Below are 26,785 nucleotides of genomic sequence, written 5' to 3'. Positions count from 1 at the left end.
CAGCTATATAATAATTTCTATGATGCAGGCTACTACAGCATTTCTTCTTCGGGGGAAACTCTAGCAGGCTGTATGCAGGCAACTCTGTGCCCTCTGTGGCAGACTTTAGAACTGCATGTGATTTTAAGCACTTTTTTACTGACTTTACAATCATAATGACACATAGCCTTTTTGATGTGTGCCAGCTACCGCATCTGCAATAGCTACTCTGACCTACGTGCCACAAAAGAGTCAAAACTTTTTACACACTGCTTGAACGATCAGTTTACTCTTTTGTTATTTAGAAAACAAACACCAAGTGGTTTATAACATAAAATCTTTCTACACCCACCTGTTGGAACATCAATGCAATAAAACAATCACATTAATATGACTGTAAAGCATATATTGACAGGTTTGATGTTTGATTTGGTCACATCTGAACATGGTGTGTGTGTGTGTGTGTGTGTGTGTGTGTGTGTGTGTGTGTGTGTGTGTGTGTGTGTGTGTGTGTGTGTGTGTGTGTGTGTGTGTGTGAGTGTGTTAATTGAGGCTGTTCTTACACATAAGAAGTTTGTTTACCTCAGTTATAAAATATATGTTAAATATTTCATAACGTTTAAAAATTAAATTTAATATTTCTTTTAGATGATAATTTTATTTAAGACTGTTGGAATGAGTTTAGTCATAAAGAGACATTTAAGTTTCTAACATAAATCTGCCAAATATATTTAAATTGTTCTTTGAAACCATTGAGCCCAACAGAAATTCACCCCGAGAAAGACAAAAATATTTGGATCTTTTTAGCTATATGTGTTTATATGTTTTATTATTATTATTGTTGGAATAACATTTTTTAATTATGTCATTACTCAAATTATTTAAGCATAATTCAATTTTTACTTTTATTTGTTTTGAGTTTAAATGTTGGTTTTTAAATATTAACAGGTTTGTTTTCAGGGTGATTGCAATGTATTTATTAAAGTATTGCAATTATATTAAATGAATTTTTTTTAATATAATTTAATAAAATTGGATTAGAACTGTATTATAAATTAATCAAAATAATGAAAAACGTTATTATAATTTCAATAAACTGGTTAATCATTTTGTTTTATTTCTATAAATAAGATTGAGATTTTATTGTAATGTATGATTTAATCTAAGAATGTTAAAATATCCCATCTGTCACATATGTATGTATGTATGTATGTATGTATGTATGTATGTATGTATGTATGTATGTATGTATGTATGTGTGTAAGATTTAATATAATATACTGGATAAATATTCATGTAAACATTGAATTAAATTAAAAATGAAAGCTATCTACAGTTTTTAAATAAACTAAATTTAAGTAAATTTTATTTATGTAACACTTATCACAGTAATAAAAATCACAAAGATCAACCAAACAAAGTCCCGAAGTCATAAAAAAATCAAAAAATTAAACAAAACAAAAAAATCATAAAATTAAAATGAAAAATAATAAAAATCAGGAAACACAAAAGATGAAAGTTAAAGTAGTTTTAAATAAAAGGGTAAAGTCATAAAATCACAAAATGATCATAAATCAAATCACAGAAATATAAAATTTTATTAATTTGTACTAAATCATTGGTTTAGAATTAAAAAGGACCCACGCTACCTTGTTGAGTGTCCTGTACGCAATAATAATAATAATAATAATATGTTATTATTATTATTATAAAATATATACAATTCCTAACTCTGTATACAACCTCTCTACATTTTATATCTCTTATCTTATTGTTTACTTTATTCATTTGTATATATGTATATACACACTATACACACACTCACACGCACACACGTAGAAAAAAAAATAAAATAAAATACTAGCACACACATTTAGTAATGTATTTACCTTACATACTATACATATTATTACTTAGATTAGCCTTTTTTATATTTTGCTTGTTTTTACGTTACTGTATTTTTTGCACAACTCTGTTGCTGTGAAGCTCGCACACAAGAATTTCACTCGCATGTACTGTACTAGTGTACCTGCACATGTGACGTGACAATAAAAGTGATTTGATTTGATAACTGTATAATAATGTTTTTATTATGATGATAATAATAATTCTAATATAAACTATTCCTAATTGTATAATAATAATAATTTTATTATTATTATCATTATTATTATTTTTATTATTATTATTAATGCTAAATTGATTATTTAGTAAGTGTTGACACGCTTGCTTGGCGTGCACACACACACACACACCGATGTCTTCGTGCGTGTGAGGGCGACGGCAGGGGAATTTTCCTCGCGTTGCCCCGCCCCCACTTCTCTTCTTTTATCCAATCACAGTCTTGCCGAGCTCGTGGCTCCGCCCCTCTCACTCGCTCACTCTGTTGAGAGAGGTAAAGAGAGAAGCGAAGGAGGCACACGCACACGCGGCAGATGTGCCAGAGGTGGGCGAGGACACGCGCGTGCGAGAGTGAAGGAGGACGTCTTCTGGAGCTGGCAGAGAGAGACGGAGACGCGAGTACAGACGGAGGCTCTGCCGGAGGAGAGAGGCGGCTCACGGACAGTTTACCGAGCGAGGGCCGCGGTACCGACAGCCGCCGCTCGAGGCGTTCCTGGAGGAGCAGAACCGCTGGAGTTCACACGGCTTTTCCCTCCGTGACTCTGGGAAGGATTCTGTTTTTTGATGCTGATATCCGGACAAAACTGGAATACTCACACACACGCGCGCGCACGGTGAACTGCTTTTCATTTCTATTATTTTAGCTGCGCGGGGACGTGTGCGCGCGTGCATGTGTGTAGGACTGCTTTCGGAGACTGCTCTCCAGGTTATCATAATGGTTATTTCACTGGCTTGACAGAAAAAACAGAACGCATGCGCACGCACGCACGCGCGTCTGTGTTCTACCACCCGGGGCCCTCATAGTTCAGAGAAACTAAATAAAGTCTCCACTGCTGGCTTCTGGGCGGAGAACGTGACCCTCCAGAGTACTGGTGTGCGATCCTGATCCCGAGCTGCTGGACAGCTGGACCAGGTGCTGGAGACGCGGTCCATCCTCTAGAAAGCTGTCCAGGTGGAGGTAAGAATGAACTTACAGCATGAACAAAGCTCAGCCGTCCTTCAGGCTGGGTGGTCCATCAGGTCCATGTGGAGCAGGACCAGTCACGGCAAGCTGCTACAGCACTTGTGGATCTAGCTGCTGGAAAAATAAGGAAGGAAGGAAATGTTTGAAAATATCTTTGTGAGTCTGCGACTATACATGCAGGTATCTGCTCAGTGTTGATTAATAATAATAATAATAATAGGTTGACTGAATTCAACCGACTGCTCACGCTGTTACTGCGGACGTGTGCGCGCACGCGTTGCTGCTCAGAAACAGAATGGGAGTATGCTTTTTGCCTAATCAGTTCCAGACACAGATTTACATTCCACTACCGTGTCTCTGGGTTTGGGAAAGTGTGTGTGTGTGTGTCTGTGTGTGTGTGTGTGTGTGTGTGTGTAAGAGGAGAATCACCTCTGGATGGACAGAGGAGTGAGAGACACCATGTGAAGGCACCAACACTGACTCAGGACTGTGTGAAGCTGTGGAGGTTTCTGTGCCGACTCACAAGCTTAGATCCTTTTGTGTAACACATCCTTTCATTTTATTGAGTAAGTCTAATGCGTTTTTATGCACTTTTTGGGACTTTTTCAGTCTTTGTTGAGTCTTTTATTGGATTAGAAGGACCGTGGGTTTCAGAGCAACCATGGAGCAGCACAATGCAGCCAGTCAGGCAGCACACACTTCTGTGTGATGGTGGAGCTATGCTGCTGGTGGCACAGCATTCAACAGCCCTAATTTTATTGTAACTTTTTTTTTGCAGTTCGCTTTGGTAAACACATGTATATTACTTTAATATTAATATATTATAATGTAGTTCAAATGAAATTTCTACATATATTTCAAATCAAATCACTTTTATTGTCACATCACATGTGCAGGTACACTGGTACAGTACATGCGAGTGAAATTCTTGTGTGCGAGCTTCACAGCAACAGCGTTGTGCAAAAATACAGTAATGTAAAAACAAGTAAAATATAAAATATCATACCTGTAAATATTTTTAGTGATTGTAAATTATGGTTAATGGTCTGCATTTGTACAGGTTCTACAACCCCCCAAGGCGCTTCACAGCACAGTCAGTCACACACACACATTCACACACTGATGGGAATGAACTAGAGTGTCGCTCCAGCTGCCCAAGGGCGCACTGACAGTAGTGAGGCTGCTGAGCGTTGGCACCACTGGTCCCTCTGATCACCACCAGCAGGCATAGCGGCTTAAGTGTCTTGCCTAAGGACACAACAGCAGCATTCTTCGCTGGGAGCCAGGATCGAACCTGCATCCTTCCGATTACTGAACCTCCCGCTCTGCCTCCTAAGCTACTAGTGATGCGATTTACGGCCCTTTCCCTTTCATGGGAGCCATTCATTAGTCGGTCGTTTGCCTCAAAGAGCCGTTCAAAAGACTGGATCCTTTGAACGAAGTGAAGCCGAGAGGGGGGGCGCAAGAGCAACATCTTCCTGCGGTGTCCGTGAGGGCGCACGAGGTTGGTTAACGTTCCTCCCATAGATATCTATATAAACATGTGTTTATATAGATATCTGTGGTTCCTCCTGCGTCCGTCACAGCGGTGGGTGGGGTTTGGGCGACTTCCGAGGAGGTTTGTTAAGATGATCGGATCTCTGCAGGGACTCGGCTCTCATCATTCACTTTGAAAACACGTTCAAAAGATTCGATTCGTCCGTGAACGTCACATCACTATGAGCTACTGCTGCCCTCGTGACATCGTTAGCATCACTTGTTATTCTTTCAATTTAATAATCTATTATGTGATTTCACTACAGAATTAATATTATTTAATGGGCTTTTAATTTAGTCTGTTTTCATTGTTTTATATTATATTTACATTCATTCTATAGATGCATGTGTGTGCATGTGCGCGCGTGTGTATGTGTGTGTTTGTGTGTTGTTCTTGTGCTCCTGTGTGTGTGTGTGTGTGTGTGTGCGTGCGTGCGTGCATGTGTGTCTGTGACTCCATCGGATGAGCAGAGATGTTTCTGCTGGTTAAAGTGACATTGTCTGATGCCACTGGAGCAGAAAACACCAGTCACTTAATCACCTGCTGAATCACAGCACTACTACATACACACAAGCTAACGTGCACACACACACACAGACAGTTTATCCATGTCACACATTCCCCTGAAATGCCTAGTTGCTAGGAGATCATGCTCTATTTGAGGAGAAAGACAGAATTTGGTGTGTGTGTGTGTGTGTGTGTGTGTGTGTTCATTTATAGGTGAAACAGTAGAAATGAGAATATGATGCAAAAGTATATTCATGACAGTAATTCAACCCGGGGCAGAGGTGTGGCAACAAACAGCAGAACTTCAGAGTAATTTTTGGGAGGGAAAAAATTAGGGCTGCACGATATTCGATAACAGTGCTTAATATTGCGATATCGATATTACTCACGATAAATGAACAAATACTAAAGTATGCAGTGTTGATGTCGTCTGGCGTGTGACGTCTGCTCTGGGTTCAAAGCAAACAAAAACTAATGCATGAATTCCATTACAACATAACGTTTTTATTGCAAAAATATGCAGCTGCACCTGCTACTGTATTAGCAGCTGCACCTGCTACTGTATTAGCAGCTGCACCTGCTACTGTATTAGCAGCTGCACCTGCTACTGTATTAGCAGCTGCACCTGCTACTGTATTAGCAGCAAAACAACAAACTGCATGCATGCAGTTTCTCAGTGACTTTAAAACATCACCTCCACCATAAAACTGTTTCTGATGCTCCAAATACAGAAAAACATCCCTTACCAGGGTTTTTGAATAAATAAAAAAATCAGAAAATAAGTTTAAATGTTAAATAATAGTTAACATCACTTAAATGCAACAGCAAATTCTCTCATTGCTACTGAGCATTTTCTCCACTTATGTGGTTATGACATAAGGCTGTTGCTGTAATTGGGAAGTGAACTGTGCTGGGCCAAACTAGGAGAATAGTGATGTGTCGGTCGCGAACGAACCGGCTCTAAGAGCCGGCTCTATGAAGTGAATGACGGGAGCTGGCTCGTCGTTGGGAGCCGTCACCCCCCCCCCCCCCCCCTGCTTTGTTGAAAGCCACAGGCGATTGGTCAACATGTGTAACTGCGTGTCCAGACTGTCCACACACAGAGCAGTAGGGGCGGGGAAGAGGGAGGATCATACTCAGACACACAGCAGAGAACATGCGGGCGGAGGGAGACGAGAGGGAATGAGGAGGAGGAAAAAGGCGAGCGAGAGGGAGGAGAGTGCGACGAAGACGGTGAGAAAATGAGCGCCAGCAGTCAGAAAGTTATTTCTTAAAGTGTTCAGTAAATAAATCCATAGAAATGATACATATTTTATATATTGCATATTTTTACATTAGTAAATAATTTTACATATAATTTTGCATTATTTTTGGTGATAAATATACTCTACGCAACAGAAAATCTTAGGAGCCACTTGGGAGCCTAAAGAGCCGGCTCTTTTTGGTGAGCTGAGCCAAAAGAACCGGCTCTCTAAAAAGAACCGTAATTCCCACCACTATAGGAGAATATTAAGATTTTCTGAGGGAAAAAGAAAAACAATTGTCTCCCTTTCAGAAGAGGAACTGGCAAAAAAAAAACTACATGGAAAATATGTGAAAACGTTTGTTTTTAACCACAAATTGAACAAGTTTACCTAGATCTTAAAAAGCAGCTCAGATGATGAAACTGCAACTGATTCTGATAACAAGCTAACAAATTGAACTAGCTCCTCTTAAGATAACCGGCTAGCAGAGCTTCTGACTGACAGTTTATGTGCAGCAGCAAATCAACTATCCAGATTAACAAGGTTATAAAAGCTCATAAATGAAAAATCACTTTGATGTGTGGGGGAACTTTTCCAGGCCCTCTTTAGCAGGGAGGGACTGGGAGGAGAGTAGGGTTGTCACGATACTAAAATTTCAAACTCGATTCGATACTGGGGAAAAAAACTCAATACTCGATTTCGATACTATTTAAAAACACCCATTTATCGAACAAGTTTATTAAAAAAATAACATTCCTCAATTTATATTGCAAAAATTAAATGTTAAGAATTAAGTGTGTAAAGTGCTTAAACCTTTCAAGTATCAGCATTTTTTAAAACGTGCATACAAAAACTGGCGAAAGTTAACACTTTAAATCATGAATTGTCTCACTATATATACACTATTTGTAGAGTGATGTTTTGCTGCTTAAACTCTGCTTAAGGTGCATTTTTGTCATAAGATGTAATGCCATATGTTTTGTTCTGCACGTTTGAACAACTCTGTTGATCAATAAAGGGAGAAAATGAATTTCTCCACAGTAGGACAAAGGTACATCTACCGGTAATCTTAATAAAAACAGATTGGCGGCACCCCTAGTATTAAGGAGACTTATTGAAATTATTTTAATTTTATAATCAGTTGTATGTTCTACTTTTGGGGAATCGTCAACATGATTGACCAAGGGGGTACTCGTACGAGAAAATGGCTCAGGGGGTCCATGAGTCAAAAAATGTTGGGAACCACTGCCTGAAGTGACAGTCCTAAAGCTTAATTCTGGTCAACTTAGAAAGTGCTGCCCTCAAACATCACTCAGATCAGCTGAAGATGGCCAAGGAGTGCTGAGAGTAATGGTATGTGTGTTATATTTTGACTCCTCTGTGTCATTTTTGTGAGGTCATATTTGATTATCTGCTTCATGTACCTACTACATGTGTGATCTTCAGAGTGAACAGGCTGTGATGAGTCAAGCTGACCGCAGATGATTATTGCAAGTGGTGATCTGTATAGTGCCATCTGCTTTTCTCTGCCCCTCTCTCTCTCTCTCTCGCTCGCACACACACACACACACACACACACACACACACACACACACACACACACACACACACACACACACACACACACACACACACACACACACACACACACACACACACACACACACAGCAAACTGGAGAATTAAAATATGCTGGGTCTAAATGCTTCTCAGGCTGACAGATTAGTGCTGTTAATAACAGATGAGCCATGGAACTTCCCTTGGCCAATGAGCAAAGTTTACACAACACAAATTAAAAAAACACGCTCATGCCTAGTTTACTTAATTGAATATGACGTCTAATGGAATACTTAAAGAGATACCTTGCAACTTTTTCATATTTTTAAATAGGGCTGCACGATATTAGGAAAACCTGCGATATTCGATAACTGCTTAATATTGCGATATCGATATTACTCACGATAAATGAACAAATACTAAAGTATGCAGTGTTGATGTCGTCTGGTGTGTGACGTCTGCTCTGGGTTCAAAGCAAACAAAAACGAATGCATGAATTCCATTACAACATAACATTTTTATTGCAAAAATATGCAGCTGCACCTGCTACTGTATTAGCAGCTGCACCTGCTACTGTATTAGCAGCTGCACCTGCTACTGTATTAGCAGCTGCACCTGCTACTGTATTAGCAGCTGCACCTGCTACTGTATTAGCAGCTGCACCTGCTACTGTATTAGCAGCAAAACAACAAACTGCATGCATGCAGTTTCTCAGTGACTTTAAAACATCACCTCCACCATAAAACTGTTTCTGATGATTCAAATACAGAAAAACATCCCTTACCAGGGTTTTTGAATAAATAAAAAAATCAGAAAATAAGTTTAAATGTTAAATAATAGTTAACATCACTTAAATGCAACTGCAAATTTTCTCATTGCTACTGAGCATTTTCTCCACTTATGTGGTTATGACATAAGGCTGTTGCTGTAACTGGGAAGTGATCTGTGCTGGGCCAAACTAGGAGAATATTAAGATTTTCTGAGGGAAAGAGAAAAACAATTGTCTACCTTTCAGAAGAGGAACTGGCAAAAAACTACATGGAAAATATGTGAAAACGTTTGTTTTTAACCACAAATTGAACAAGTTTACCTAGATCTTAAAAAGCAGCTCAGATGATGAAACTGCAACTGATTCTGATAACAAGCTAACAAATTGAACTAGCTCCTCTTAAAATAACCGGCTAGCAGAGCTTCTGACTGACAGTTTATGTGCAGCAGCAAATCAACTATCCTGATTAACAAGGTTATAAAAGCTCATAAATGAAAAATCACTTTGATGTGTGGGGAAACTTTTCCAGGCCCTCTTTAGCAGGGTGGGACTGGGAGGAGAGTGCTGTAGCCTTTTAGCTGGAAGCTAACCGGAGCCAGAAACCTCAGCACAAAGTGCGTTCGTTAAGCCAGCATGACGAACAAGGGAAGCGAGCTGCAGCGGAAAGCGGGGGTGGAGCGGAGATAGTGGAATTTTGGGGATACAGTCTGTGCTGGAGCGGGTGAACCAGGCGGCGGCCCGGCGGCCCAAAGTAAGCGCAGCCCGGGAAGCTCCGCTCGGCAGCACTGTCTCCGACGCTCCGGTGTCGGCGCACGGAGGAAGTGGTGGTGCCGAAAACAAGAGCGGTTATGTAAGACTGGTAAACATCTCAACCTTCGGATGGAGACAGCCGAGCAACGCGGGGCAGCTCGTAGGGGGCGGGCGTATTACGTAAACGGACCCATCTGATTGGCCGCATATCAAAAGGGCTTTGATTGGTCAAATAAGACTTCCGCGTAAAAAAACAGAGCTGGTTTACAAAAAGTTGATGTATGACACGGATGGAAATGTTTGAACCAAACATTTATCGCCGTTTTTGACGTACTTTGCGATGAGCCTATCGCACGTCCTGTTATCGCGATGACTATAATTTTTCGATATATTGTGCAGCCCTATTTTTAAATAATTTTCTTGAACCAGCATGTGCTAAAAAGTTCACAGCAGGGGTGTCACTCAAATTCACAATGGGCCGAAATGAAAAACTGGGTCGAAGTTGTGGGCCAAACACGGCAAATGTGCATGTTTTTATTTATCTACAGATTATTTAACCTTTTGATTTGGAAACAAACTTACTTTTGCACTGAATCTAGTATAAGTAAATTATACATGAGCGAGTAAATCTTAAAACACATCAGTGGTATTTTTTGTCTTGTGTATTAGGGCTGCAACGACTTGTTGACGTTGTCGACAAATATCGACAATAGAAATTTCATTGTAGACGTTGTCACCAGATGTGTTTTTTCCGACCGAGTGAGGCATCTCACTTCATTACAATCCCTGCCGAGAGTCGCACGTGTGCAATAGCTTCTCTGCTGAACGTCAACTAACAGAAATGGCGGCGTCCAACACCGCAGCTACGCGTACCAAAACATCTTAAGTTTAGGAGCATTCTAGCCTGGATTCGGCGAATAAAAAGTTTACCTGCATTGATTGCAAAGCAGTCCTCGCGTATCTGTCATGTTGAGGAGTGGATGGCGGCAGACCATGTGTGGTGGAGCAGATCAGGAGGCAGGAATGCAGGCACGGATAAAATAAAAGTGGATTTAATGGCAGGATACAGCAGGGAACAAGAACAACACGACATACAACAACAATGATCCAACAAAGACTCAAACAAGACGGGAGGTATAAATACTGAAGGAAACAATCAGGAACACATGGGAAGATTAACAAGGGGCAGAAGTCAGGGAGGCAGGAGCAGTTTGTGACAGTACCCCCCCCCTTAAGGGGCGGATACCAGACACCCACAAAAGCCACATAACACTGGAGACTCGGGACACTTACACTTGGGAACTGGAACACCGGGACTCGAACTGGAACACTTGAGACTGGAACACTTGAGACTGAAACACTTGAGACTGAAACACTTGAGACTGGAACACTGGGGACGTAGACACTTGTGGGGACTCTTGAGACTGGAACACTGGGGACATAGACACTTGTGGGGACTCTTGAGACGGGGACTCAGGAGACGGGAACACTTGAGACGGGGACTCGGGAGACGGGAACACTTGAGACGGGGTCTGGGGAGAAGGGAACACTTGAGACGGGGACTCGGGAACAGGAACCTCCGACTCGGGAACTTGGAAACAGGAACTCGGGAACTTGGAAACAGGAACTTGGGAACGTGGAAACAGGAACTCGACAGCAGCAGGAGCGGGACACTGGAACTCGACAGCAGCAAGCGCGGGACACTGGAACTCGACAGCAGGACACTGGACCTCGACAGCAGCAGGCGTGGGATCCTGAAGAGACTGCAGCAGCAGGCGTGGGATCCTGAAGAGACTGCAGCAGCAGGCGTGGGATCCTGAAGAGACTGCAGCAGCAGGCGTGGGACCCTGAAGAGGCTGCAGCAGCAGGCGTGGGACCCTGAAGAGGCTGCAGCAGGCGTGGGACCCTGAAGAGGCTGCAGCGGCGGGACTCTGAAGAGGCTGCAGCGGCGGGACTCTGAAGAGGCTGCAGCCTGGAGGACCTGCAGGCATAGGCCCCGCAAGCGGGGACCAGGAAGTAGAAGAACTGAATTCAGCGACGCGAGGAAACCAGGAACGGCGGCAGGTACCCGACAACGGTCAGAGCAGGTGCACATCACAATTCGCTGGGTCACAGGCAGAGGCTTGGGTGCAAGGAAGCAGAAGAAGAGCGGGGAGACCGGCCCTACCTCCCCGGAGAATGTTGGCGTGCGTAGAGGGTGTAACTCCATCAAAGCTCCAGGAACTGCGGCTTCCATGGGAAAACGGGACGGGGCGAAACAGCAGGAGAGGAGAATGATCTTGACCACCCCGAAAACAGGTAGGATGCGCCGAAAACCCCTCCGGTCGAAATCTCCCTCCGCTGAAAAGGAGACAAAGCAAAAAAAAAAAAAAAATCCTCCAGGCAGATGACTAGAGCTCACCACAGGTCCAGGTTGGTCGGATCATTCTGTCATGTTGAGGAGTGGATGGCGGCGGACCATGTGTGGTGGAGCAGATCAGGAATGCAGGCACGGATAAAATAAAAGTGGATTTAATGGCAGGATACAGCAGGGAACAAGAACAACACGACATACAACAACAATGATCCGACAAAGACTCAAACAAGACGGGAGGTATAAATACTCAAGGAAACAATCAGGAACACATGGGAAGATTAACAAGGGGCAGGTGAGAATAATAAAGACTAATCAGGAGGCAGGGGAGAGTCAAAGTCAGGGAGGCTGGAGCAGTTTGTGACAGTATCACGGCAGCACCTCGGTGATGTTTTTCTGCAGGTCTAGAAGCAGACTCTTCAATCAATCAATCAAACTTTATTTCAGACAAGGGATATGTCCATAACAAGAATAAAAAATAAAAATAAAATACAAACACATTCTAATTACAAACCGTATAGGCAGTTGCTCCAATGTTTAAAAAGGACTGAGGAGTACCTCGTGTCACTGTAAGATAAAGATGACAGAGCTCTAACAACCGCGTTAGCTGACAAACTCAGTCTTGTTCATTATTGTTTATTTTTGTGGACCCCCCTCCCCTCTCCCCACCTTTTGTCTTTTCCTTTCTCTTTCACCTCTGACTCCGTGTCTGGTCGGGATTACAAAGCATTCAAAAACAATAACAATAAATTTTTAAGTATCAGGCGTGACATTAAAAGCAGACGCTTTGATGCTCCACCTGAGAGTAAATCTGTAAGGCTTGTTACCAGCATTCAGACATCAATTCTGCTTGCTTCACAGCCAGACAGGACACGGTTAAAAAAAAAAAAAAGAACATTGCCTACCCACACACATTTTTTGATTTTTTAAAAGAATTTATTGACATGGGGAAAACGATGTTGGTTAGAGTCAGAAATGTTGATGTGGATAAATTTTCCATAATGATACATTTTGTCATACCTGCTAAATGAGCAGAATGGTTTGATGTATAATTAGCAAAAAATAGTAAAGGGTTTGCTGAAACTGTTGGGAAGCAAAAAATGTACAGATGCAGAATTAAAATGTAGAGGAAATAGGAAAGCTATAGTTTAAATGCTGAATCAGCATTTACACAGTTACTGGACAGAACTTAAAACCCAAACATGGCCCAGATCAACCGTCTGTTAATGTCATTTAGTGACCATTGTTGCACTTTGGTTCCAAACGTTTGTATCACAGCTCGCTGAAATTCTTTCCTCACTACACAAGGCACAACAGGTTCAAAAGACCAGGATTCGTCTCACCCTCTAACACACACACACAGAGGTTATTGTGAGCCTGGAGGCAGAAGGACACTATAGACACAAAGGAGACTGCTTGTGTTTGCATGCTTTCCTTTATAGCCATGACCTGGTTTGTCACTTTGGTGTTGTCATTTGATATGATTATGTGATTGCTCGCCGTCTTCTACAGGACACACACACACACACACACACACACACACACACACACACACACACACACACACACACACACACACACACACACACACACACACACACACACACACACACACACACACACACACACACACACACTCACACAGGGACTGCTTAGTAATCTGTCTGCATCTTTTGGCCTTCAGGCACAATTGGTGTTCATTCTGTTTATGACAACAAATACAGGCTTGTTTTTGATTCTGAAATAGGCGGTAAGTGTCAATAAATAACACAACAATAAACAAATTCAAAATTAATTCAAATTGTTCTTAGTTACTGATTGTTGTGAATTACCATAAGTAAGAATCCGTCTTTTTTCTGGATGCTGCGACACAAAAAGTTGTTTATTTGTTAGAATATTGTCTTACATCGCCCAAAGATGATTTGTCTGGAGCGGCCACTGATCCCGAGTTCAGACAGGAATCAGACATGTTGGGTTACAAACAACATCAACATAATAGAAGGCAAGGCAGCTCTATTTATATAGCACATTGTGACATTTCACAGGGCAATTCATTCCATTAGCAAGAATAGCAAGAACATTCAAATCAAAATGACAGAAAATTTACAAATGAAAAAATAACAAAGTTAAAGGTTACAGAGCAGAAGGTGCAGCATAAGAACATTCATCCAAAGGCTGATGAAAACATGAAGGTTTTCAATTTTGATTTAAAAGTTTCTAGAGTTGGGGCAAATTTGTGGTCATAAGGAAGCTGATTCCATCTGTGGGCAGCATAGTCGCTAAAAGCAGCTTCACTCTGTTTGGTTCTGACCCAGTTCTACCAGCTGACTGTTTCCTAAGGATCTCAGAGTCCTGCTGGGCGGAGATACCTGAAGAAGATCTGGCATGGATTCTGGCTCCATGCTATTGAGTGATTTATAAACTAGAAGAAGTACTTTAAAATCAATTCTGTAGTTTACTGGTAACCAGTGTAGAGAGTATAAGAAGAGGAGTGATGTGTTCGCTTCATCGACATAAATATACTGGGCATCTCCTTTCCATAGGCTCCAATATCACGTTTTTGAGGCCAAATGGGAGGTGGCCACCAACGCCATTTTGTTAAAAGATCATTTGGTTTCACTCTGGTCTCTTTCATTTATCAAATGTGATTTTATGAGCTGTTCTTTTATGTTTAGTCTCTAATTCTTTAATTTTGTCTTCTAATTCTTGTTGCTTCTGTTTAAGTTTTTAAGTCTAGAGGTTATTTCTATGATCTTTCCTCTTGTCACTGCTTTCCCAGCATCCCACATTATTGAGACCGACGTTTCTCCATTATCATTTATTTCGAAAAATTCCCTTAGACTTTGTCTTATTTCCTTTACCACATCCTCATTAGTTAGTATTGAAACATTCATCCTCCAACATTTAAAAAGAGATTCATTGCCCAGGTCAATAGCTAAAGTGATAAGTGCATGATCGCTTATGCTTATGTTTTCTATACTACATTCCATTACTCTATGTGCATATTGTTTTGACAGGTACAAAAAGTCGATCCTTGACTAGCTTTAGTGTGGGTTTGAATAAAATGTGTAGTCTTTTTTCTTTGGATTCTGGTCTCTCCATATATCAGTCAGCCCTAATTCTTTAATTACATTATTTAAAACCCTATATTTTTTCACATGTGGTCCATGATCCTTGGGTAATTTGTCTAATTTACAATTTTGGACTATATTAACTCATTCACTGCCAGCCGTTTCCTGATCGCTAACGGCCTTCGCTGCCAGCGTTTCTCACCGTTTTTACTGTTTTTTTAAGAGTCACAGAACGTTGAGCGCTAGCATGATGTCGATGCCAAAACAACCTAAACAAAGAGGAGACTCACCTCTTACATCAGCAAGAAGCCGTGTGTTTCGAGTGTTATCCGTTCTTTCATAATCCGTTGTCGAATTGTGATCGGCAGACGCTTTTCCGGTTTGCGTCTCACTTTTTTTTACAAGAACGGCCCAAAACGATCTCCAAACACATGGATGGTCTGCTTCCTGATCATGTGATCTGTGACGTATGCGGATGAAGATCGGCTTCAGGGCTGAGATGTTTGTTCTCTCAGCGCGGGGGCTCGTTCCAATGCTCAAACAGTAAAAAAATGCAAATGACGACTTTAGTCGTCATTGGCAGTGAATGAGTTAAAGTCTCCTCCCATCATAATCATCCCTTCCCGTCATTAATTACTATTTTAGCCAACTGTCTAAAGAATGTGTCTTTTTCCTCATTTGGGGCATAAACGTTTAGTATTGTAATGGTTAAGCTTCCTATGGAACCTACAATCATAATAAGTCTGCCTCCCTTGTCTTTAACCTCCTTTTCTATCGTCAGTGATACATCTTTACTAATCAGTATCGCTACTCCTCTCCTTTTCCCATGTGAGGTATGAAATACTTGATTGACCCATCCTCTTTTCAATTTTCTGTGCTCGATCTCTGTCAAATGTGTCTCTTGTAGCAACGCTATTGAACAATGAATGCTTTTTAATTGGCTCAGTATTTTCTTTCTCTTAGTGGGGTTGTTCAACCATGGACATTGTATGAGACAAAGTTTATTTTGTTCATTTTGGTTTCGTAACAAGTTCCTCTGTTAGATCTTTCACGAACTAAAAAAACAAAACAAAAAAATCATAGTAAAACCAAGGGCGTAAGAACAACACAAAGCAACAAAAATATGTGCATCTCCAAAGAACATGTTAACTTGTAACTATCCAAACAAGAACAAACCAAGAGAGAAAAAACAAAAAGAAAGGAATAAGAACATCTGTCTTCCAAAAGTCCCTTCTGAGAGCTGTGGCTTTTCTCTCTGGGAAAAGCACTATGTGCTGGAGCAACTTATTTATGTTGCCTAAAGTTGTAAAATTACCTAATACTGTGACTCTGAACAAACCATTATTTGTAAATCCTCTTTCTTTAGTGAACGAACCAGCAGAATTTGTAGTCATTAATTATATATTTAAAAAAAGATGCTCTTTATGAATACCTTTCATCTTGATTTCGCATCATATACCTCTCTTCACTACTTTCACTCCAGGAGGGCCTTCGGGTCTTCCTCCGTGACGCGGGCCTCTTTCTTTCTCCCTCTCCGACCCGTCGCTGTGGTCCACCCGCTCTGCGTCAGCTGCTGGTGCAGCCCCTCTACTTTGTCCTCCTCCACGGTAATACCCAAATCTTTCAGCGTGGGTGTCGCATCCGACAGCGATGAAAATGTTCTGGTTCCAGATTCCAGAAAAACTTTAAGTTGAGCAGGATATGGAGACTGAGCCTTTATGTTTTTCTCCCTCAGTTTTCTCATCACCTCTCACACTTGTTTTCTTTTTTTCTGGACATCTACGGTCGAATCTTGATTGAAGTAGACGTCCCGCCCTTCATATGTGATCTTCTGCCTCCACACTTGTCTAATCACCTGTTCCTTCACCCTATAATCTACGAAGCGCACCACGATCGCTCTCGGAGAGTCCGAAGTGTCCTTCGGCTTTGCAGCCAGCGAGCGGCGCGCCCTCTCAATACGTACATCCAGGTCTTCTGTGTGTTGAACTTTTGTCTTGATCAGCTCAGTTACAAAACCTATGGTGTCATTCTTCTCTGCTCCCTCGATGACACCGTGGATTTGTATGTTGTTCCGTCTCCTAGAAAATGCCAAAGCGCACATGAAGTGTGACGACTTGGAATCAATGATCAGAAAAGCTGACGCTCCCTCCAGCCTTGTTGTTTTATCTTCGGTGGTCCTCAGTCTTAGCCTAGTGAACAAGACCAAATTCTTGCTTTGCAAAGAATGGTCTAGGCATGCTCCATTGGAACCTCAGCAGCTCTTACCAGGACTCTGGCTAGCCAATTACAGCTCTCTAGAGGGGTTTCAAACACATAAAGAGCTGTGATTGTTCCATAATGGTGGGCCAATCATAGTGCTCTATCTGCTTAGTGAGCAAATCACAGAGCTTTATCTGCTTTGTGGGCCAATCAGGGCACTCTATATGCCTGGTGGGTGGGATGATGCAACAGAGTGAAACAAGAGTATGTCACATTCATTGTCCAGTGGAATGCGGAGATCATTTGAAAGACAACGGTAGAACCCGCCCCACAACCGAAAGCCGCCAATGGAGCGTGGCCAGACTAAATAATACATTTATTTAGTCTGGCTTGCCAGGCTACCTCAGTCTTTCTTCTGCCTCTGATGTTCTTTTCTCCAGTGAAGTCGTTCTGTCCATTAGCGCTTTCATATTTATTTCGAGCCTTGCCCATGCTGATTTATTTTCTCTGGCTGCTTCTGTATGTTCTTGTCTTAATTTGCGAAGTTCTTTCAGTATGACCGCTTCACTTTCACCTCCATCCGCTCCCAGGTCCTCCACCTCCGCGTCGTCCATGCTCGTTGCTCCGACGGGTTTACTTTTGGTCGTTTCCTTCCCTCCTGCCCTCCATACCTTCACCATTTTTTCCATAAATCTTGTTGGTCTTCTTATGTTCAAGATGCGCTCACTTTTTTATTATTTAATCTTAGTTAGATGCTGGTTAACTTGGTTTTATCAGGAGCCACCGCATGTGCTGCTTTTTACAACATGGCGCCACCAGAAGTCCAGTAGATCCGTTTTTAAGCAGCTAAATCATTTTTGAAGAAGCTAGTCAGCAGGTTGTCCAGACAGTAGGTAGAACAGTTTAAGGTCTTAACCCTTTAAGCACCAAAGTCACAATGTTGCAACAAGCGTCATTGCTGACTTTAACAAGCCACAGCTACAAGTATGGCTGGACGACATAGAAAAATAGTATATTGATATTTTTTTAATTGATCAATATCGATAAATATTGAGAAATATTAGAAAAATTGTAGAAAATACATTTAATATGCAGCCCTGGCCATTTAATTTTTGGATTTTTTATTTTTTTCTCTGCCTCTTCTTGTTGCGAAATCTTGCTGCCTCATGCTCTGTTTTGGTTTGGGGGGAGGGCCTGGTGACGAATGATGCCCGAGACTGTGGTTTTAATTGGTTAGGAGTAAGAAGTGAGTCTAGTATGCTGCTACCTAAAGAAAAAAGGAAACTTTTTTTATCAAAGCTTTATCGACCCTTTTTTTTTCCTGTCGCATCACATGTCTATCAATAGACACATTGAACTATTGAATTATCGTCCAGCCCTAGCTACAAATATGATCCCTCATGAAGTTACTACTTCACACCAGGTGGTAGTGGAGATGTGTAACTTCAGGCTGAGCAACACTTATGGGTGTGTTTGTATATCAAGTTTCAGGGTTTTTAGAAAACTGCCTCCTGCCGAGAGGCTCCCGGTCGGGGGAGGGGGAGGGGGGGGGGAGTGCAGCCCACGAAGAGGGCGATATAGAGGCATAAAACTTAAAATTGCCGGCAGGTCTGGTTTTTGTTGACTGATCGTTTTGTCTGGTCATGACTGACTCCTATTATGAAGCAGGATATTGACTCTCTGATGTTTTTGGTTTTGTCATTAAAAAAGGATGCAAACTCATTACACTTAGTTTGGGATATGAAATCAGGGTTTAACTGTGTTGGGAAATTAGTTAACCTCTCAACAGTAGCAAACAGGACACAGGAATTGTTATTATTATTATCACTAATAACTTGGGAGAAAAAGGCTTGTCTTGTCTTATTTAATTCAGAGTTGTAAGTGCACAGCTGCATTTTAAAGGTTTCATGGTGATCTGGTAATTGAAAATTTAGTCTGTGCACAAAATGGAGGACACAGAGACGTGCAGAAATGCAGCGGTTCGGCGAAACACACAAACAAGTTGTCCAATTCTTGCTTTCGGACCGAAAACAATGATTGGTTGAGGTTTTTAGACAAATTCGAGAGAGCAACTTTATTAATTTTTTTTTTAAATCTCCACAATATATTTATAGCTATGCTACGTTAGCGCGTTGTTAAGAGGCATGAAAAAAAATGTTTTAAGCTAATTTGTTTTCCAAATTAAGGAATGCAGCTTTAAGAAGACTAGTGGATTTCCTGTAAACAGACCTGAAGACGTTCCAATTTGCCAACCCCAGTGTTTATAGCAATTAGAGACGCTCTAAGTTCGTTGTACAACTGCCGGTTTCCAACGTTCACGTGGTTCTTTCGGGTTATAGCTTTTAGTTAAAATCTATTTTTCCATTGATTTTTCTATTCCCACCCAGACGTAGCTCAGGACCGAGAGTCAATTGGAGTAGGAGTAGAGAGGTTGATCACTTTCCTTAAACAGCAGGAAAAATCCTTAAAACGGATTTTATCGGCTTTCCTCTGTCCATCCACCCAAATTAAGGATTATTTACAAAAAGAGTTTCGTGGTTTCAGCTCTGCAATGACTGTGTGAACATCAGTAAATTCATTCTATTAATTCAGACTTTTTATTGTTGATTTTTGATCTGACCTCAACCAATCAAATGTTATTTTGGAGCTGTTTGCCTGCTCTTGCTAAAAGCTGTGCTTAATAAAATTACCAAACTAGATAAAGTATAGTTGTGGACATTCCCTTTGTGAATTGTCAATTCCATGGTGGTAAAGCATTAGGGTTAGGGTTAATAGGAGTTTTTTTTTGCCAATGGTCTTAACCGGATTATAAAATAACACGCTTTTAGCTCTTTTTCCATGTTACAGAATTTAACCTAGATCAGTGACAAGAGCCAGAATTAAAAAACGGGAGATTCAAAGTTAATGAGCATGTCTGTATGTGTTCCTTCACTGCTAAGGCCACTCAGGGAAGACGTTTTTGGATGTAACACTCAGATGTATGTGGATAGAGTCTAGCCGCATCTCCCCATCACCAGCTTCAACAAATCCTTTGAAGTTCCAGGCCCGGGTTAGTCAGCAAGCTTAAAGGATTCGGATCAGTAAGATGGAGAGCTGGTCTTGTGTGATCTCTGGTCCTGGCCGGTGAGATCACGAGCGCAGGATTCAATACTCCAAGGAATTGTTCAGTAGATTTGTCATTCACATCTTCAACATGACTATTAAAGTCATCAGTTTTGAGATGATTTGCGAAGTCTGTTCTGATAACAGAAAGGAGCTCAGTGAAAACTGCATGACCCTGGAGGCCTGTAGATTGCCAACATTATTATCTTGGAGGTACATTTGAGTTCAAAACAAAGATACTCAAAAGAGTCATGATCACCACTAGCACACTAGCAGTTTACAAAGGAATGAGTCTAAAAATAGTAGCTAAACCACCACCCAGTGTTGCCACCCCCCCCCCCACCCCCCCACCCCCCACCCCGATAGAAAGTAGCTTAAGTTGATGCAGAAAGTCACCCAAATATCGCCAGATGCTAATTTCAGGGTATCCACGGGTCCTTAAAAAGTCTTAAAAAGTCTTAAATTTGCTTTTCCAAATTTAAGGCCTTGAAAATCCTTAAAAATGACAAATAATCCTTAAATCCAGTTTCCAAAGGTCTTAAATTACCAAAGACCCAAAAAACAAGATTATTTTATTTCTATAAAAATTTTCGTGAATTTCTAGTTAGTGTTCAGCATTTTTTGTGTACGATGTTGGTGTAAGCGGAACCGTACATATTCAGTTGGTTGTGAAAGGGGGCTGTTTTTAGATGAGCACATTAGCTGGTTAAGCTAGTGGGAGTTTGCACCATGGGGAAGTGCAAGCTTAATGGTAACTGGATGGCTAATCCCACGTTCACGACGTGGTTAGCACCGGCTCCAGGCAATAGCTGGAAATTATCGCTTAAATTTAATTTTAAAAATAGCTTAAATTTGGTCAAAGTGGCCTTATAAAAGGTCTTAAAAAGTCTTAAATTTGGCTCCCTTAAACCTGCAGATACCCTGTAATTTGCATATTTATGACGTCATCACGCCACATTGGCGTCCATTTTCCCCATAGCATCTAAAAGAAATTATACGTATATATATTATATATATATATGTGTGTATATATATATATGTATATATATATATAAAGGCAGTAAAATCAAAAACTATTATGTGTTAAAGTTATTAGTTGGTATGATTAAAATGGCCCAAATTGCTTTGATATGTAAAATAAATTCCAAAAGTATAAATAAAGTGACATTAACACAGATATGGTGTGGTGATACGAACAGTTCTGTTATAGGATATACTTCTGACCTCCTGCTCTCCTCATTCTCACAGACATTTTCCCAAAAAGCTGTTGTTTTACACCTTCTAGTTTCTCATCTTCTCTGTTGTGAACAACGTACCGAGCAAAAGGGAGCAGGTTTCTCATGGTATAACCATCCCTGTGTCACTGAAGAAAATTCAGATGAGCCACAGAGCTGCGTGTGGAAACTGGATGGTAGTTGAAAATCCCATTGACTTCATTTGCCAAATGCAGGAAAAGCCAAAGTCCCAATCTCAATACTCACACTGCGCCCTGCGGTCTTCAGCAAAGTGCACTTGGAGAAAGTGCACAGTAGGGTTCAAGTGCGTAGCACACAAGTGTGCAAATAATTGCAGAATTGAGACAGGGAGCATTGCATCATCGATCGCCGGGATAGTGGTCACTGTGAAACTTAATTCAAAAACCTTTATTAACAAGTTTCAAACAACAAAGCAATTATTTCAAATAATTTTAACCTGCTGCTTTGCCTAAAACACTCGGAGCATCAACTAATCGTCCTAAAAATTAACTAATTTCATTAGAAAAACATATTTTCAGCAAAGGAACTTGAGCCTTTTCTCCTGCAGCAATGACTTGTGGGTAATACCCTTGCCCGAGGTCCGCATCACTGTGGGCTTGGGTGAAGTGCAGAATAAGGATGCAATGGATGCATGGTCAACTTCCGCACTTGAGAATTGGGACACCCTACGCACTCGCACCCGTTGCCGGGAACGCGCAAATGAAGGGCACAAGGGTGCAAGTGCGAGTATTGAGATTGGGCCAAAGTGTCTGACGGCTGCAGAACCAGAGATCACAGGTCGACGCCTGTGCTGTCTCTAGTAGAAGCGTGAGTCTGCAGCAGCAGCAGGTGTAAATCGGTGGTCTCCAGCTCTGCAGCTGTTCCTTTGTCTTCGGTCCGGCTGAAACCGTTTGTGATTGGTCAGTCGTTGTGCATATGTGCAGATTATCATTCTCTTTCCTCATTCCTGGAAGAACGGTTCAGAGTGCAAATGGTTTCTTTGCTACTTTCTGTAGAACTTTCTTGTTGATATTCCCTGCAGATTAGCAACAAAGGGTCCTGAGAATTGTCGCTAGGTGCTTTTTGGAAAAAAAGTCGTTGAGGGCGGTCAAAAAGTCATTAGGAATAGCGACAAAGTCGCTGAGTTGGCAACACTGCCTTTTTGCACGTCCTCCTTTTGCATGCATGGGTTTTCTCCAGCTGTTCCAGTTTCCTTCAACAAGAGAAATGCGTGTGATGTAAATGTGTGCTGCTTTAGACAAAAGTGCAAAATGCATAAAAACTGAAACGTAAGACAGCTACAACCTACTAACACTCGGCAAGAAAACAACCGTGTGTGATTGTGTGTGGTTGAGCTTGAGCATCGGCAGCTGTAACTCCATCAATCTTATCACACCAGCTTCATCCTTGTTTGTTTCTTTCTTCAGATTCATCATTCTTTTCTCTCTTCTTGATTTTGTTTTTTTGTAGGTCTTCCCATGCCCTCCCCTTCTCGCCCATCACCTGTCATTGACCAGTCACACACTCCATCCCATCTACATGTCAACCCACTGTTAGGCCAAGTTATTGAGCCAGACACAGATGAAGAGAACGAAGAGGAGGAGGAGGAGGAGGAGGACGGCCAGTACCACCTCTACCCACCTCTGTCACATGGTAATGGGTCATCACTGATTACTTCACTTGAGTGTTTCACACTAAATCATAGTGCTGAAATTCTACTGAGTCCTGTGTTGAGTCATTATGGTCATGTCTAACACAAAAGGCTGTCGGTACCTGCAGATATTGATGGTTGCTGGTGTTACTGATGTCACTCCTTATTAGGGCTGAGTATTTGGCACACTGTTCATACAGTTGTCATACATGATTAGGGATGGGTACCTTTGACATTTGAATCGATCCGGTACTAATTCCCGGAACCTACAAATCGATACCGGTACTTAACGGTACCAATTTTCGATACTTTTGAGTGTTTAATATTTTTAATTCTCTTTTATAATTAAATATATTTTTTTCTCAATATATAACAATATTTGATAAATATCACGATAAATAACATACAACTTTTTGTATTTTAACATCGTCCTTGTAGTTTTATAAGCTGATAACTAAACTGAAGCAAACATCTTTACTGTGAACTAAATTTACTGTGTATCTTCATTCCTTTTGCCGTCCTTTTTCTTTGATTTTTCCTACTGGGAAGTTAGAATTTCCGAGGAGAAAGCGAACGCACTATTAGATGATAACAATGGTGGCATAGGAAGCTAAAATATCAAGCTAACGTTATCTTAAACAGTTTATTTAACTGCTGGAGCAGATTTAAACGATGATGCCTCACACTTAGATCGTTGTCACTGGTTTCATCTTCACCCAATCACCCGTCACATTTAGTAAAGTGAAGCCAAACTTTAGAGCGCGTTCATGTTCTTCTAGTCGGAATTTCGGAGTTCCGAGGAGAAAGCGCACCATTAGTGAAACGGAAGCTAACAAATCAAGCTAACGTTATCTTAAACATTTTATTTATCTACCGGAGCAGATTAAGATGAGGATGTCTCACTTAGATCATTGTCACTGGTTTCATCATCACCCAGTTACCCATCACATTTAGTGAAGTGGACCCAAGCTTTAGCTTTCGTTCTTTCTACATGCTGCTCTGTTTACAACTGGCTCGCAGCGACCGATGACATAACGCTCTTGCGCATGCGCAGCTGTCTAGGCAAGTTCTCGTTGTGAAGGACAGGTACCGAAACGAGGCACCGTTTCAAATGAAGTGAATCGGTGCTCGGTCGGTACTGTGGAATTCGGTCGGTACCCTAAAAAGTACCGAATTCGGTACCCATCCCTATATATGATCACAGTCTACCTTAAAAGCATGCTTGGCATTTTAGGTTTGCTTTTTGCACCCCTTAGAGTCCATTTAGTACAGGAGTCAGCAACGTTTTCCCATCAAAGAGCATTATTACCCGTTTCCCACAGAAAAGAAAACACTGGGAGCCACAGCAGCCGCGGCGGCGTGGTTTGGCCTACCAGGCCTGAGCAGGTGCCACTTTTTGATGCGTCACTCACGTCTTCTTTTAAAACATGTTTAAACTGTTCAGAATACAAATCCAGGCTCTGTCTCATTGGATTGTTTTAATTAAATGTTGTACAGAATGAAACTTTAAAGTGTTGAAAAGTTAAGTAAAGGATCCGATCAATTTTATTTTTTTCCCTCATTTACATGCAGAGAGCATGACTCTGGTATAAAACAAGTTGAATTGCTTCTCTTTGCAACAATATTCACAAGAAGGCAAAACAGATAAATGGCAGGGTTCGCATTGACCGGATATTTCCAGTATTTGACCATTTATTTTGACTGAGAAACTCAAGGCTGCAGATGCGCTGACATTTTAATCGTTACGCACATCGTGGAGGCAGCTAAATCAATCAAGCTCAGCGCAGCTTGTTGTCAGCGCATGCGGGGACGATTCCTCTCACTGAAGCGAGTGTTTTCCCAAACCCTGTCTCTCAGAGAGATTGTCACTTAATAAATGTTCCCTGATTATGAAATTTTGGCTCAATAGAGCATCCATGAGCCTGTTAGAGGCAAAAGTCCAGAATCTCATATCCTCCAGCTCAGAAAGTGCTTTTAGAGTCATTTGATTACGCACAAGCAGGTGACCCGTCAATCTGGACTCACGTGAGACCAGATTGACGGGTCACCTATTATTTTTGCTAAACTTTTAAAAGATGACAATCTTGACATTTAACCCTTTAAGACCGGCGCTCCCATTTGCATATCTGTGTTCAAATGCTTGTAGAACTGAAACTATATAAGATAGAACAAAAATTTTCTTTGCATATTAAACCAGAGGAGTTACACTTAAATCTCACAAACTGAACATGTCCCGGAGCGCTGCATATTTCTGTTAATTTGTTTGCAAAAAACAACCAAAATGCTCAAAAAACAAAAACATTTTCATTCAGACACAAACACTGTGTCGTTCTGATCTGTAGTTCACAGGGCTTCACACGCGAGAATAAACGTCATCACATTGTCAACATCAACTGTCACATGATTATCACTCACCCAATCACTTGCTTTGACATAATTTTCCCGCGAATTGTAGTTCTTTGCAGTCCCAGTCTTTAGGATTCTTCTCGTGCTTTTTCCCAATAATACATTTAGACAAACGTCCTACACACATCACACACCCACTTCAAACTCTCGACATACTCCAACACCACTAAGAACGTTTTGATGAATCGCAGACCCGCCAAACGGTACACCCTCCTCGAGGATCGGTTGATGCCATTACAGCGCGAATGATGTTTCTGTTTCAGTTTGTTTCCTCACGTATACTTTCATGAAATATTCTGTATTATTGTTATTGTTATTGAGAGAAAAGGAAAACTATATACTACTGAAAAATTAGCGACAAAAATTTAACATTATTATATTAGACTCCTGCTAATTATTACTATTTATGTTTTCGTTTTTGTTACAGTTAGGGTTAGGGTGTATCTCAGAAACTAATTTATGGAAGCACTTCAAATAAATGTGTTGTTGTTTGAAAGGATTGTGAGAAGGATTGAGAGCCACATCTGATGGAGGAAAGAGTCGCATGTGGCTCCAGAGCCGAAGGGTTGCCACCACTTGGTTTAGTAGAACTGAAAGCAAAACTTATGTCTTCGCTGTGCATTTATCTTTTTAATACCTTGATCTAACAGCTGAAATGTCTCCTCTACCTCTCTTAGTGTCTACAGGAGGGATTCATCACTAAATTAAACAAATCAGCTGTGTTCATGATCTAAAACATGCAGGAAATGAGCTGGAACCAGACGGCAGCGCCATATATGTCAGTTCCAAGTCCAATGGGTGGCGGCTTTCGGTCTAGTTCTTGTTCAGATTCACATGGCCAGGGGTTAATTTGAGCTGGATCTTGCCGAAACAAGATCCGGGAACTGTCCTATTTTGAAAGGACCGTTCCGGCAACTGTCTGCTAGGTTCCGGCAACTCACGCGACCATCTTGTGCTATACGCAGTTCACTCCCGACGTGAAAATTTATGAAACCAGGTAGCAGTTTGTCTTTAGGATTGAGAGGAGATGCAGGAAGATAATAAACAGAGACAGGACCGAAAATAGTCAAATGAAAAACAAGTTTGTTTTTGCACCTGGTGAGGCTGCAGGTGCACTAGTGAGTTTGTGGCCCCTGCACAGGGGGAGGGGGGAGAGGGCTGAAGCAGAGGAACACTAAAGGTGCAAAAACTACCATTGCTAAAAGAAATGTGTGCTAACTTTGAAAATATGGGCACCATGTTCAGTCATAAAGGTGACTATATGTGCTCTCGGCACCAGGATACGTTGTTGGAGAGGCGGGGACATTGAGTCCGAGTGGGCCATGTTCAGTGCCTCTATTG

The 26,785-nt window shown here is 41.3% G+C and overlaps 1 protein-coding gene across 10 annotated transcripts in view; it reads left to right on the top strand.

Annotated features, from left to right (window-relative positions):
* The window catches only part of tenm3 (teneurin transmembrane protein 3), a 251,798-nt gene that overhangs the window by 47,953 nt on the left and 177,060 nt on the right, over positions 1-26,785 (top strand). For 4 of the 10 annotated variants that reach the window (XM_054751727.2, XM_054751730.2, XM_054751729.2 and 1 more), the window contains exon 5: positions 22,858-23,040. The exons of 3 other annotated variants lie outside the window; for them this stretch is intronic. In XM_054751727.2, coding sequence (XP_054607702.2) covers positions 22,858-23,040 — 183 coding nt within the window. Of the gene's footprint in view, positions 1-2,575; positions 2,715-2,879; positions 3,059-22,857; positions 23,041-26,785 lie in introns of those variants that run through there. 3 more of the 10 variants (XM_054751733.2, XM_054751732.2, XM_054751734.2) reach the window with 3 other exon arrangements.

Source organism: Nothobranchius furzeri, chromosome 7, assembly GCF_043380555.1.
Source record: "Nothobranchius furzeri strain GRZ-AD chromosome 7, NfurGRZ-RIMD1, whole genome shotgun sequence".
Taxonomy (NCBI): Eukaryota; Metazoa; Chordata; class Actinopteri; order Cyprinodontiformes; family Nothobranchiidae; genus Nothobranchius; species Nothobranchius furzeri.
The sequence above is the reverse complement of the archived record's forward strand: the minus strand, read 5'-3'. Positions and strand labels throughout refer to the sequence as shown.